At 53.4% G+C, this 13,976-nt stretch overlaps 4 protein-coding genes across 4 annotated transcripts; all 4 read left to right on the forward strand.

Moving 5' to 3' along the window:
* Positions 1–484: 484 nt before the first annotated feature.
* On the forward strand, positions 485–2,161 carry NECHADRAFT_36089 (uncharacterized protein; the record flags this gene model as incomplete). Its single annotated transcript, XM_003052604.1, has 1 exon — positions 485–2,161. One exon carries the CDS (start codon positions 485–487, stop codon positions 2,159–2,161), a length of 1,677 nt encoding a protein of 558 aa, XP_003052650.1.
* Positions 2,162–2,899: 738 nt separating this feature from the next.
* On the forward strand, positions 2,900–4,105 carry NECHADRAFT_67454 (40S ribosomal protein S4). Its single transcript, XM_003052605.1, has 3 exons — positions 2,900–2,927; positions 3,044–3,466; positions 3,597–4,105. Exons 1-3 carry the CDS (start codon positions 2,914–2,916, stop codon positions 3,943–3,945), a joined length of 786 nt encoding a protein of 261 aa, XP_003052651.1. The 5' UTR covers positions 2,900–2,913; the 3' UTR covers positions 3,946–4,105.
* Positions 4,106–6,370: 2,265 nt separating this feature from the next.
* Positions 6,371–8,340, forward strand: NECHADRAFT_91973 (uncharacterized protein; the record flags this gene model as incomplete). Its single annotated transcript, XM_003052606.1, has 6 exons — positions 6,371–6,581; positions 6,642–6,676; positions 6,725–7,124; positions 7,178–7,396; positions 7,448–7,846; positions 7,901–8,340. 6 exons carry the CDS (start codon positions 6,371–6,373, stop codon positions 8,338–8,340), a joined length of 1,704 nt encoding a protein of 567 aa, XP_003052652.1.
* A 1,043-nt stretch (positions 8,341–9,383) lies between these two features.
* On the forward strand, positions 9,384–13,424 carry RDR2103 (uncharacterized protein; the record flags this gene model as incomplete). Its single annotated transcript, XM_003052607.1, has 3 exons — positions 9,384–12,195; positions 12,250–13,119; positions 13,354–13,424. The coding sequence occupies 3 exons, from the start codon at positions 9,384–9,386 to the stop codon at positions 13,422–13,424; spliced, it is 3,753 nt and encodes a 1,250-aa protein (XP_003052653.1).
* Between the last annotated feature and the right edge of the window lie 552 nt (positions 13,425–13,976).

The raw sequence follows: 13,976 nt of genomic DNA on the forward strand, positions 1-13,976 counted from the left end.
AGATGTCTTGTTGATTGAGTGCCTATCTTGAATGAAAGCCAAAGGTTTAATTTCCATTATCGTAGAATTAGATTTGGTTCTGGGGCACGGAGGAAGGTGTCAAGGCCCCGGAGAGCTACAGGCTCCTGTTAGTCGAAAGAGGGTTTGTCCCTTGGCCAGCTACGGAAACCCGCCCTTCTCCACTAACGAACCAAGGCCCAAGGCCCAAGGTCCAAAGCTTCACCATGTGGCGATTTCACGTGCTGCTCCAACAGAGAGGCAAGCAGGTGAGACCTCAGGCGTTAACGACCCCGACTCTGTGTGAATCAGTTTCCCATTCCCATGGCCGAAATGGCGCTCTGAGCTCTTGTCCCTCCTTCTCAACGGCTGTTTCTTTTCCCCTCCCCCTCTCCTCTCCCTCGCCTGAACCTGTGTGTGCCTGTGCCTGCTTCTCGGTGGTCCTCGACTTATACCCAATGTGCCATCCCAATCCCGCGAGCCCACGATGGCCACGATCGAGCCACGCTTGATTCATCTGCTCAACGAGCCGACGACGCCCCAGCTTCCACATACCGATCTTCCCCCGCTGCAGTCTCTTCCGCTCCCCAAGGCTGCCGACCGAGCCCTGCCCCCGCTTGAGCCCGACACGAACCCGCGAGGCGAGAAACCAGCCGCCGATACTCAACCCATCGCCAACGGTGTTGGTCCGATATATCTTGGGGCTGATGATGGTACCCTCGACCCTTGGAGGGAAGGAAGTCGTCAAGATGGGAAGTCAGCGGCGACTTCGGGACCCTTTCCGCTGCGTCTGGCTCTGGGTGATTCCGACGCTCCGGAATCATCCCACTCGATAAGCCGAATGCTGGATGACAGTCCCGATCTCCCGGATGATGCCTCTAACAAGAAGCGGCACCGTGGGCTTCATGTCAAGGATGACTTTGTGCAACTGCCGCAACCTCTCAAGAAACAAAAGGCCGCCCAGCAGGCGCCTGTCATGCCACCTATCATCAACGGACTCCATGAGCCCCCGCCACACGCTGCCCTGTTTCCGCCAATATCGTCCGATTCATTTGATGGGAAGGATGGTGCACAGATGAAGATGCTACACGAGTTCAACCAACCTACACAGGAGACTGACAAGAATTCCAATTCCAACAAGGGACGAAAGCGGGCGACCAAGCCCAGAAGAAAGTGGTCTGAGGAAGAAACAAACCATCTCTTGCTCGGCGTTGACCGGCACGGCGTAGGAAAGTGGACCAGTATTCTCGAGGATCCGGACTTCAAATTCAATGGCCGAACAGCCGGAGACCTCAAGGACAGGTTCAGGACTTGCTGCCCTGATGAGCTTCGCAAGTCTAGCAAGTCATCTGAGCTTGGTTCACCGTCACGCTCCGGAAAAGGGACGAAGCAGAAGGGTAAGACTGATACTCATTTGGAAAAGATTTTGATAGACGGGGATACTTCTTCAACAATGAACAATACCACGGTTCCACAGAACGACACAGACGGAACCCCGAAGCAGAAGAAGAGTCGTGCACACCGCAAGAAGATGGAAGATCTTGTCGAACTTGGGATTCTCGGTCCCTTCAAGAAATCTCATCGTCGTGAACGTCGGCCTTTCACTGAGCAGGATGACCGAGAAATCCTCGAGGGTCTCGACACTCATGGCCCTGCATGGACCAAGATTCAACGGGATCCTCGCTTCCATCTCTCGAGCCGACAACCCACTGACCTGAGAGATCGGGTACGCAACAAATATTCCAACATCTACCATCGCATAGAGAAGGGCACGTTTCAGACTAAGGAGGCCGGCCGTGGGAGTGACATCATGGAGCCGTCGGTGAGCATCTCAATCGAGAACTCGCTCAAGATGTCAACGAGCACTGCACTTGAACCCCAGACAAATCGCTCAACGTCGCGAGAGGATCTTCCCAGGTGGCCACTACAGAGGATGGATACCGGTGACAGTCTACATGCAGCCCAAGGATTCGAGTTTGGAGAAGCCCCCGCCCCCCAGTTCATGGGCGGTGAGATGGACATTTCACGCCTACTTCTCGATGATGCAAAGCTGGCACAGGGGAGCCAACGCTTTGGACTCGAGGGAGTTCCCGGTCTGACACCACCGTCAGGTGCTCCACAGGAAGCTCGCATTAAGGAGGGGATGCAACACCAGGGGAGGTAGTACAAGGTGCTGCTATAACGTCATGAGCAGGATGATCTGCACTAATGTTTACGAAGGTTCCGATGCAGGAACAGGAGTTGGGAAATATTGAATTGAACAAAGGGTCAGGGCGTACGTAGATTGGAAGACATCCATGGGACAACAAAAAATGGCAGCAAGCGCTGGTCAACGGCCATTTCTTACGGGCTGACATTATACACTGGCGCTCATGGGAGGGAAAATAAGGGTTGCCTCGCAGGCAAAGATGGATTGTTTGAGAAAAGTTTTAAAAAGGAACATTGTTTGTTAGATATCCTCGAATATTACTGACGAGAGATGGCAATGGCCATACATCAGACCTTGGTTGGTCTGTAAAGTAATACGACTTTTAGTGGTTGAGAATCTTGGGTGTAATTAATCCGTGAGGACTGGTGATGAACACCATGAACAACGTTACCTCTGATATACTCCGTAGACAGGGGCAGAGAATCCTCTTGTCCCAGTCGAACCGCTGCACGCGATTCCTTCAACCCATTCCACTCTCCAATGGTCTCCTCGGATGGTTGCGGAGGTGGATCCATGAGGTTCGGATTCATCAGCTGACCTTGCACGTGATCCACAAATTTCCCTACAATCGTAGGGCATGAAACCCCTCCACCGGCTAGCGCTCGCGAAAAAAAAGTGTGGTCTATCAATTCGCACTTTTGCTCCTCGTCCATTAGGCCCTTCGTCCATCTTCCTCAACACCGTCGACTAACCAGCCAACCGACACCATGGCCCGCGGAATGTGAGTACGACAACGAGAGGAGCCATCACGGTCTTTGCAGACAAATGCCCCCGTCGATGCGCGACTCTTCCCCGCCGTCCCTGGCCTAGAGGACGAGATTCTGACCGTCTCAATAGCAAGAAGCACCAGAAGCGCCTCAGCGCCCCCTCGCACTGGCTGCTTGACAAGCTGTCCGGCACCTACGCTCCCAAGCCCTCTGCCGGTCCTCACAAGCTCCGCGACTGCATGCCTCTGATCGTCTTCATCCGAAACCGCCTCAAGTATGCTCTCAACTACCGTGAGACCAAGTCCATCTTGATGCAGCGCCTGGTCAAGGTTGACGGCAAGGTCCGCACCGACTCCACCTACCCCTCTGGCTTCATGGATGTCATCACCATCGAGAAGACCGGCGAGAACTTCCGTCTCGTCTACGACACCAAGGGCCGATTCACCGTCCACCGAATTCAGGCCGAGGAGGCCGAGTACAAGCTGGGCAAGGTCAAGCGTGTTCAGCTTGGTCGTGGTGGAATCCCATTCTTGGTCACGCACGATGCACGAACGTAAGTTCTGTCAGACATCATTCAGCCGTTGGATCAAGCTTTGGTCGATTCGATTCACCTGACACGTCAGGAGCTTTATTTGACGGTTGTATGTTCCTCCCCGTAACCCCGTGCTAACGAGATTCTGCAGCATCCGCTACCCTGACCCCCTGATCAAGGTCAACGACACTGTCAAGATTGACCTCGCCACTGGCAAGATCACCGACTTCATCAAGTTCGACACTGGTGCCGTCGTCATGGTTACCGGTGGACGTAACATGGGTCGTGTTGGTGTCATCACTCACCGTGAGCGCCACGACGGTGGTTTCAACATCGTCCACGTCAAGGACGCCATTGACAACACCTTTGCCACCCGTGAGAGCAACGTTTTCGTCATTGGCCAGGACAAGCCCTGGATCTCTCTGCCCAAGGGCAAGGGTGTCAAGCTCACCATCGCTGAGGAGCGTGACCGCCGACGTGCCTACGCCATCGCTCACTAAAGTGTGGATGGTTCTGCGTAAGGAATGGGAAAAATGGCATGTGGTCTGGAGTCTCGGATTTGACGTTTGCTTTACGGCTTTAACTACCCTGGAGATAGCCAGCCCCATGAGGCTACGATAAAAGATGAATTTGAGCCAAACACGCAGTGTCGTCGATTCCGAAGAGTTGTTCTTGCGTTATGTGACGTGTCCATGTTTGATTGTCTCTGCCTTGAAGCCTCCGCTAAGCATGTAGTGACTTGGGCCTCCAGCTTAGAGTGTGATGTTGGACTAAGGTTAGGTCTCAATTTTGAGTAAAGCATGCAACAAGTGACAGCAATGTCTATCTCAAAGGTCGTGGCAAAGCTCCATGGGATGCGCTATTTGGCCGAGGTTTGAGGCCAACCAGCAGCAACTGGAGCCGTGACTGCACCTCGGAACCGCAGCTATCAGGACTTGCAGCAACTGCTCCCACGTTATGTAGGTGGTTTTTCTTATGGAAGCCACTGAGGCTTACAGACAGAGTGGAGATGTATGGAGACAGAGTGGGAGCTACCTAGACAGAATACTCTATAGTCTCGAAAGGCGTCAACTGGTGGATGAATTGCAACATGGTGGGCCAGTGTTGTAATATGTACCGAGGCGAAAGGATAGATGTCTAGAGGTTTTCCGAGACGTCGGAATTGACTTTTCGAAGTGATATTCTGTGTTCGTTCATTGGACGGTTGAGGTTGTGAAAGGGGACACAAGGATTGCTTGAGCATGTTTGCTTCGCCCTATCACCACTGCCTGCAATGTTGAATTGGCCAGCAGGCATGGTTGGTTTAGTGGCAGAATGCATTTGACAGATACACAGCGCATTTCTCTTTGATGACAAGTCACCTTTGGCTCTCCATTGTTGATATGGGCCCCTGTTGCTGGGGTTCTGAATAGGCCACGGAGTTGAGTCGAGAAGGTTCCGAAGCCAATTGATATCCCGAAGGATCGAGCATGGTGACGTAGGAAATGGTAGGTGATCCAGGCACTGTGAGAGTCAATACTCGGACGGGCTGCCGAGACGGGACGGAATAAACCTCCATCAGGGAAGCATGCCCAATAAAGTCGAATACGATTGCTTTACCAAGCATGAGTCTGCAGGGGCTGTCATTTGACCTGGATGCGCGTGAGGTTGTGCATATCCCGTTGTAAGCCATGATGCCTCTTCCCTGGATACACCCCACGTCGGTCGAGATTGCTGATTACGACGTCGGCAATCAGCCAAGACCAGATTCGTCTTCCTCGGCAGAAACCCCCCAAGCTCTCCATCGAAACTAGCTACTTATCCCTCTCGACCCCCAAACTCGCAAACTGGACCAAGTGGGCTTTTGTGTCTGTTGCTCTCCACACCCTCCCACGCTTGCAAGATGCAAGAAACCTGGACCGGTACGCAGGGGCTGACGTCCTGGCCTGGCCCTGTATGTAATCCCTAATCCCGTCCAGGAGTGAGGGGGGCGGGGGAGGCCGACGCAGCCAGGACAGGCTCACCGAGGTATCAGTTACGCACGAGGGCGAGAATGCTTGACTAACGGGAACTGGAAGCAGACTCGGCGACGGACCGTCCTTTTTTCGACCATGCAGGTCTCATGCGCCATGCTCCTCTGCTGTGCATGCGTGCGTTGCCTGCTGCGTGGGGAGCGAGCGAGGCGGCGGACGATCAACAGCCTAACCAGCTGCCATCTACAGCAAGCTACATACACAAGACGGACAACACGCTCGACACCCACGCCCTGCTATTCGACGGCCGGACCATGGGCACGAGATCGTGTGCCCACTGGCCGTTTATAGCGCCGGGCCGCTAACGGAGAAATGAAAAGAGAGACAGAGGGAGCCAGCCATTTTCTTCTGTATTGCATCAGTCAGTGGAGGGTGAGACCGTCATCGCTCGGCGCCGCTCTCCACTGGCGCCGCCCCACGACATGTCGGCGATGGTTCCTCCTGCCGACCCGACTCGACTCGACTCCCCCCCGGGTACTTATACATCGTGACCTACGTTTCCGGTCCCGACCCGATCAAATGAATGCCCCCGTTTTAGGCTTTGCCGGCTTGGCCTGAAGGATCTGATCTGTCTCGTCTGAGTTGTCTTTGTTTTGTTTTGTTTTGTTTTGTTTTGTTTTGTTTGTCCGTTCTGGGCTTTTTGCTTTTGGGCACATTTCGAGGCCAGACTCGCTTAGAGGCGGCAGCATTCTTCAAAACCCATCCCAGAGGTAAAAAAGACTTTCCAGTGCTGGAAAACCAGAAAATCACGGTTCGTGAGAAAAAGGGTCAAGGGCTCGGTTATCTGATCAAAGAGAGATCTGAATCTTGGTTCCACTTCACGAACAATTGCGGGTCCCTAAGGCGTTTGTTCCTTTCTTTCGGACGAAGAAACCGCTACCGGCCTCGGGCCTATTCTCACCAAATCTCCAAAATGCTCACCAGCAGAAGTACGGCACGAGCCCTCCTGGGCCGCAGTGCTCTGAGGTGCAGTGTCCGCCGCGGCTTCACCACATCGTCAAGACGTGTTAGCCCCGAGGCTTCGGCGTCTAGTCATGGCAGCTCCGACAAGACTTCAGGTTGGTCTGGATCAAGGGTATTGGCTGTTGCTGTTGGGGCCGGAGCTCTTGGTTGGGGAGTCGCCAGTTTAAGCAAACAAGATGATGCCAGCCGGTCTTTGGGACTAGTTGCCCACCAGTCAACAGAGTCTCGTTACGCTACACTGTCCGAGATGGAAAAGGTAGAGACATTTAAAGAATTCTCATTGTTCAGAGACTGACTTGCAAAGGCCATCCATAAAATTGAGAAGGAGGTTGGTGTCGAAGGCTTCATCTCGACAGATCCTGAGGATCTGCATGCCCATGGCTATTCAGAGTGGTCGACCGTCAACCCTGACACCCTCCCCGTGGCAGTGGCATACCCTCGTACAACAGAGCAGGTATCCGTCATAGCTCGCATCTGCCACGAGCACCGTGTGCCCATCATCCCCTACTCTGGCGGCTCGAGTCTCGAGGGAAACTTCTCAGCCCCTTACGGAGGAGTCAGCGTCGACTTTGCTTACATGGACAAGATTATCCAGTTCAACAAGGATGATATGGATATTGTTGTCCAGCCTAGCATTGGGTGGCAGGATCTTAATACGCAATTATTGAAGATGGGCAGCGGGCTCTTTTTCCCTGTTGATCCTGGTATGCAGAATCTGTGGTCTTGGGGAAGCTCAGAGGCTGACTACAAACGACAGGTCCGAGTGCCAAGATTGGCGGCATGATTGGGACAAACTGCTCTGGAACCAATGCTGTGAGGTACGGTACCATGAAGGACTGGGTCATCAACTTGACTGTTGTCCTGTCTGACGGACGCATCATCAAGACAAGGAGAAGACCACGCAAGTCATCGGCTGGGTACAACTTGAACGGACTTTTTGTTGGCTCCGAGGGAACCCTGGGCCTCGTCACAGAAGGTATAAGCTCCATGACCCCTTTCGAGTATTCATCTAAGCTGACGCTCGCAGCCACCCTCAAGTTGGCCGTCATCCCTGAGGAGTATTCGGTTGCCGTCGTCACATTCCCCAGCATTCGCGATGCCGCGGCCGCAGCAGCAGGCGTCATGCAGACAGGCATCCCAGTTGCCGCGATGGAGATCATGGACGATGTGCAGATGAGGGTGATCAACCTGGGCGGCGCTACCAAGCCGCGAATCTGGAAGGAGACGCCGACGCTTTTCTTCAAATTCTCGGGCACCAAGGAGGGTGTCAGGGATAACATCACGCGGGTTCAAAGGATCACGGCGGCCAACAAGGGCGGCGACTTTGAGTTTGCGCGGGATGAGCGCGAGCAGAAGCTACTGTGGTCTGCGAGAAAGGAGTCGCTTTGGTCAATGCTGTCCTTGAGAAAGAGTGGCCAAGATGTTTGTAAGTGCTATACCTCTTGTAGGGTGTTATAAGTCGACTGACATTCTCGAATAGGGAGCACTGATGTGGCAGTCCCCTTTAGCCGATTGGCTGACATTATCGAGGTGAGCAAGAAAGAGATGGACGAGCTCGGTCTTTTCGCTGGAATCCTGGGCCACGTCGGTGACGGAAACTTCCACGAAGGCATCATGTACAACAAAGATGTGCCCGGAGAACGTGCCAAGGTGGAAAAGTGCGTCAAGAACATGGTACGACGGGCGCTCGACATGGAGGGCACGTGCACGGGGGAGCACTCGATCGGATGGGGCAAAAAGGAGAGTTTGCTGTGGGAGGTTGGGCCTGAGACGTTGGCAATCATGGCGACGCTAAAGAGGGCGTTGGATCCTCGATGGGTTATGAACCCAGGCAAGATTATGGATGTGCCGTGGGAGAGGACCGAGTATCCAGAGGCTGAGATAGCAGTGACTCCCAACAGGGTTGTGAGGGGCGAGTGAGGGAGTGGTGTATTGCATGGTATAAGGGGAGATTAGAGGCTGATTATTAAAAATGGATGTGAGTAGAGTCTAGAATGTACCAACCAACCTACCTATACGTTTGTATTGATGTGGTGATCATTCTCTCCGGGATATTGTAGGGTAACTAACCCCTGAGCTCAGATTTGATGGATGCGACAAGTCTTTCCTCACGAGATCAATAGAGCATAACATGATGACTCAAACTGTTTTTCAGTGGCACATTTAATATACCATTGATTGGCCTGGTGGTGTAAACGAGGAGTAAAGGGGCATATTTGCCATTCTTGTTTGCTCATGCGTGACGGACGCAGCTATCCGTGTAACAGGCATTACTGACAAATGACACTTCATCATGACAACACTTTGACGGGAGCAAATGCGTGCGAATGTATTTGTTGTCTTTTCATTTTACTATCGCTAGAGATGCTTGGTTTGGAACTTAATGTGGCTATTGTTGGCAGCGTTCATAAAGCTGGCAGCAGTGTCAGCTCCTGGCGCTGTTGCTCCTTCCTCATGTTTTTTCATCCCATCTCCCAGCGACACGAAAATTCTTCCTTATCATCCAAAGTGCTGCAAATCAGGCATCTCTTCTCTTTGAGCGCTCTATAATACGCGCCCGGTTACTGCTCCCCACTGAATCACTGTCGCAGCGCATCCACCTCCACTGCCTTGTGTATTGAGGCCTCTTGCCTTCTTCCACTTCTGCTTTCTCCTCCCCAACATTTATCTTTTCTATCACGCACATGTGCAATTTTGTTTCGACACATACTCGGCGCATATCTCACGGATTAGATCTACTCATCTACCTTCTTGGTATATCATCTTCCAAGACCGTCGCCGAGATCACCATCGCGACAAGTTGAACCATGAGTTCACAGAGGCCCCCTCCCAGCGGTCCATCCAAAGGCCGTAAGCGGCCGATGAAACCAGGAAAGCCAGGGAGACCTGCAAAAGGAACCCGAAGCCCGACTAACAACGCGCCCGCGTTCCAAACCCCGGCCGAGTGGCAGACATGGCCCGAGATGACCATCCAGATCGACAAGTTGCCCAGGTCCGTTACCACCTCCAACCTCTGGGACTGGTTCTCGCACGAGGGCGAGATTGTCTACATCGACATCTACGAAATCGCTAGAGACCCTGCGCTCTCCTCAGCGAAGGTCAGGTTCGAGCCGCCTCCCAAGAGGGCCTTTTGGTCCACCGGCACCTACTGGGTCTCTCACCCAGACGTGAGTCGGTACCCCAATGGCCTCAAGATCTTCGTGAGCCCATTGAGAGGGACCCCTAGGTGTTGGATTCGAAGTCCCGTCAGCCCAGATCGTTACTACCCCATCAAGATCACGCTGCACCCTCTCGCCATCCAGTTCGGGAGCATGCTGGGACCTCGAAGCATCAAGGTTATGAAGTCGTTCTATAATACCGTTGACGAGCACACCCTCAAGCTTGAGATCAACCTCAGAGCCATGCGCTTGACTGCCTTCTTCCCCATGGAGGTTGAGACACGAGGTGGAAAACATGTTCGACAGCACAAGGTTGCCGTCGACTTTTCCAAGATGAAGCACGTCCACCAGAGTCCGGCTGATGAAAATGGATGCGCCCTGGTGATGCCCGTCAACGTCCCGCCTCAGTACTACTGGAAGCGACCCAACATTCGCTCGTCCTTCTCTGACGAGGCCAACAACTGGAACACTACGGAGACGTGGAATCGTGCTACAGACCTTGTCGAACAGGCTGGAATCCCAATGAAGTACCCCGTTGCTCTACACAACGACTACAAGGACCCTGGCTTCATCGATATCGGCCGCTGGACTACTATTCGCTTCGTCCTAGATGACAGCACCTCAGAGACCAAGCTTGCTAACCAGCAGGTCGTCAGCGCCCTTGATGACTTCAACATCACCACACAGGTCCACGAGGACGGCGAATTTCGTGTCACACATGGTGCACATGCAGATATGTGGAAGCACCTGGAGCAACCGACTTTGGTCGAAAATGGCAACGCCCTGGAGATGCTTCAGCAGACCTCGGACCCTATCATACACCTGCCCTTTGAGATTCGCTACCAACTTGAGGTTTGCATCTCTCGGGACATTCTCAACGAACACACCATCACTCTCGAGTTCCTCGAGAAGCTAGCCTCGATGAACCCTAGAAAGGCTAGACTTTATCTCGAATACCTCGCAGATCAGGGAGAGCCTGTTCAGAATCCCATGTCCATCTTCCAGAATCCCGAAGCCGAAGCCTTTTCACCCATCGCTAGAATTCCCCAGTACTGTGCGCTCGTTCGCAAGGTTGTCGTCACTCCGACGACAATCCGCTTCAATTCACCAGCCGTGGAAATGTCCAACCGTGTTATGCGACAGTATAAACACATTCAAGATCGCTTTTTGAGAATCCAGTTCGTCGAGGAGCTTGAGAATACCAGAATCGCCATCAACAAGGACCAAAATGACGAGATCTACAAGAGAGTCCTGCGCACAATGTACCAAGGCATCCGCATTGGCGACCGCGTCTACGAGTTCCTGGCCTTTGGCAGCTCCCAGCTCAGAGTGAACGGGGCATACTTCTTCTGCCCTACAGAGCATACTTCTTGCGATGATATCCGCAAGTGGATGGGACAGTTCAGCCATATCAAAGTTGTGGCCAAGTATGCGGCTCGCCTCGGCCAGTGTTTCTCAACCACACGAGAGGTCCGCGGCATTTCTTCTCCTGCTATCCGCGAGATTCCTGACATCGAGCGAAACGGACACTGCTTCTCAGATGGCGTGGGCAAAATATCCCCCTTCGTGGCACAGCTCGTCAACGAAGACATGGCCCTCGACATCTTTGATAAGCCGTCGGCTTTCCAGTTCCGTATGGGAGGCTGCAAGGGCGTCCTTACCGTCTGGCCGGATGCCAAGGGAATGGAGGTACATGTTCGCGAATCTCAAAAGAAGTTTGAGGCGGACTCCAAAGGTCTCGAAATAATTCGTTGCGCTGGTTTCGCAACGGCTACTCTCAACCGGCAGACCATCATCATCCTCGAGAGCTTGGGAGTTCCTATCAAAGCATTCACGGATCTTCTGGATCAACAGCTTGGGTCGTACGAACAGGCCATGCAGGACAACGGTGTTGCTATTGAGATGCTGGCTAAATTCGTCGACGAACATCAGACAAACCTCGTCATCGCCGAGCTTCTCAAGGCCGAGTTCAAGACAGACGAGCTGCGTGAACCATTTGTCATCAATGTCCTCAGTCTTTGGAGGGCATGGTCCCTGAAGATCCTCAAGGAAAAGGCGCGAATCCAAGTCGAGAAGAGCGCTTTCGTCCTTGGCTGCGTCGATGAGACGGAGACGCTCAGAGGCCACTCGAAAGACTCAGAGGGGTCCAAGCCCAAGGATGTCAACATGCTGCCCCAGATCTTCCTTCAGATCACCGACTCCAGGAACTACAACAAGACACACATCATACAAGGCGTGTGTATCGTAGGGCGCAATCCATCCCTGCATCCAGGAGATATCCGTGTCGTCGAGGCGGTTGACTGCTCAAAGCTGCGTCACATCAAGGACGTCGTCGTGTTTCCTGCAACAGGCGACCGACCCGTTCCCAACATGTTGTCTGGTGGTGACCTCGACGGTGATGACTTCTTTGTCATATGGGAACCGAGTCTGATTCCCAAGACATGGAACTATTCACCCATGGATTACGCAGCTCCCAAGCCTAAGGAGTTGGATCGCGACGTCAACGTCGATGACCTCAGGAACTTTTTCGTCAAGTACCTGAAGAACGACAAGCTCCCGCTTATTGCAACCTCGCATCTGGGCTTTGCCGATCAACTTGGGCCCATGTCCCCAAAATGTGAGTACTGCCGGATGTGACCCTCCTTGTCAACCTGTCTGATCACGCATGTAGGTCTTGAACTCGCAGAGCTACACTCCAAAGCCGTGGACTACCCCAAGACTGGGGAGCCGGCGACGCTAAGGCGTGACCAGCAACCTCGAAAGTGGCCGCACTTTATGGAAAAGAAACAATTCTACCACTCAGACAAGGCCCTCGGTGTCATCTACGACAAGGTTGTCAACAAGGCCAAGGTCATCCAGTTCAACCCCATCTGGGACAGCCCGTTTGACGATCGAATCACAAAAAAGTACAAACTAGACAACGAGCTACTCAAGGCAGCAAGAAAGGTCAAGTCTCAGTACGACACCGCAGTCCGACGGCTGCTCAGCCAGCATGACCTGAAGACCGAGTTTGAGCTCTGGACGGGTTTCGCCATGTCAAAGCCTGCCGTGGGCACGGATTACAAGCTGCAGGAGAGCCTCAGCCACGAATATGATGCACTGAAGTACCGATTCCGTGACATCTGCTACGAGGCTGCAGGTGGCAAGCTGACTGACCAGGTTGATCGCTTTGTGGCAGCCATGTACACCGTTACCGAGGAAGAGACAAAGATTGCACTTTTCGAACACCACCGGGGTCCCATCAACGACGCTGGACACATCCTGCAGCCCCGAAAGCTGGAGCCAAAGTCAATGCCGCTCATCAGCTTTCCATGGATCTTTCACTGGGTCATGTGTCGTCTGGCACTGGGGGCCAAGTATGACCCCAAGGCGTCTGTTTTGGCAGCAGCCCATCGGAAAGCGACCCAGCACCACAGGTCGTCCCCCGACCCCGGACCCAGGCAAGTTTCTGCATGCAGCAAGCAGGAGCAGGAGACCATGCCAGAGCCTGGTCTTGGCCCAGAGGTCCATACTCGTCTGCCGGATGGGACAGTTGTCCATCGTGGACAGCCACTGGCATTGTTTGAACCTGATGATGAGAGCTGCCATGACGACGATGATGCGCCATCTGAGGCGTTGCTTTCCATGGCGGACGAAGGGAAGGCGTCGACAGGCCAAGACAAGTCAGAGCTCACTGACAGCAGCAGCAACAACCACAACCACAACGGGGGCGGCGGCGTCAGTCAGGAGGCATCGGATAAGGCCCCCGAAGAGGGCGACACATGCGGCGGACAAGGACAGGCGACGGAGCAGGATGTGGAGGAGGAGAGCGCCATGGATCGTCTGGGACGTCTCACTGGAGAGTAGGTAACTGATGGATGGAGCTTTAGAGGGGGTGTTGCAGAAGCCGGGTTAACAAACAGAAGCAGACGAGCCTTGGGAGTCATAGCGTTGCATGCCGAGGAGCAGAGTACCGTAAAAACTCAATAAACACAGACACTTGGGTGGAGTCGCTAAAATCCCCTCTGCTAATTGGATAAGAGGTCGGATCTTTACTGCCAATGACCGCTTGTGATTCATGCCTTAGCCTCTCCACCCAAGTGTGTGTGTTTATTGAGTTTTTACGGTAGGCACCACTCTATCCTATAGAACCTTATGCTCATACAGTATCCGTACATACGCAGCACTCGAACCAAAAGATGCGTATGTATCCATCCATCCGCATGTGTCATCCGTAATCTCAAGTCAGCCCGTCTGCCCGTGACAAGACTTGGCGATCGCCAAATCACCGCTTGATACACAGATCAGTGCGGAGGACCCATTTTTCGCCTGCGGTCACCTCCCGCCCTTCGTGCTAGATTAGCGTCAAGTAGTCAGCCTTCAGAGCCGCTTCTCGCATGGTATTGGCCGGGGGGAAAC

Source organism: Fusarium vanettenii, assembly GCF_000151355.1.
Source record: "Fusarium vanettenii 77-13-4 chromosome 3 genomic scaffold NECHAsca_2_chr3_3_0, whole genome shotgun sequence".
In the NCBI taxonomy this organism is placed as follows: Eukaryota; Fungi; Ascomycota; class Sordariomycetes; order Hypocreales; family Nectriaceae; genus Fusarium; species Fusarium vanettenii.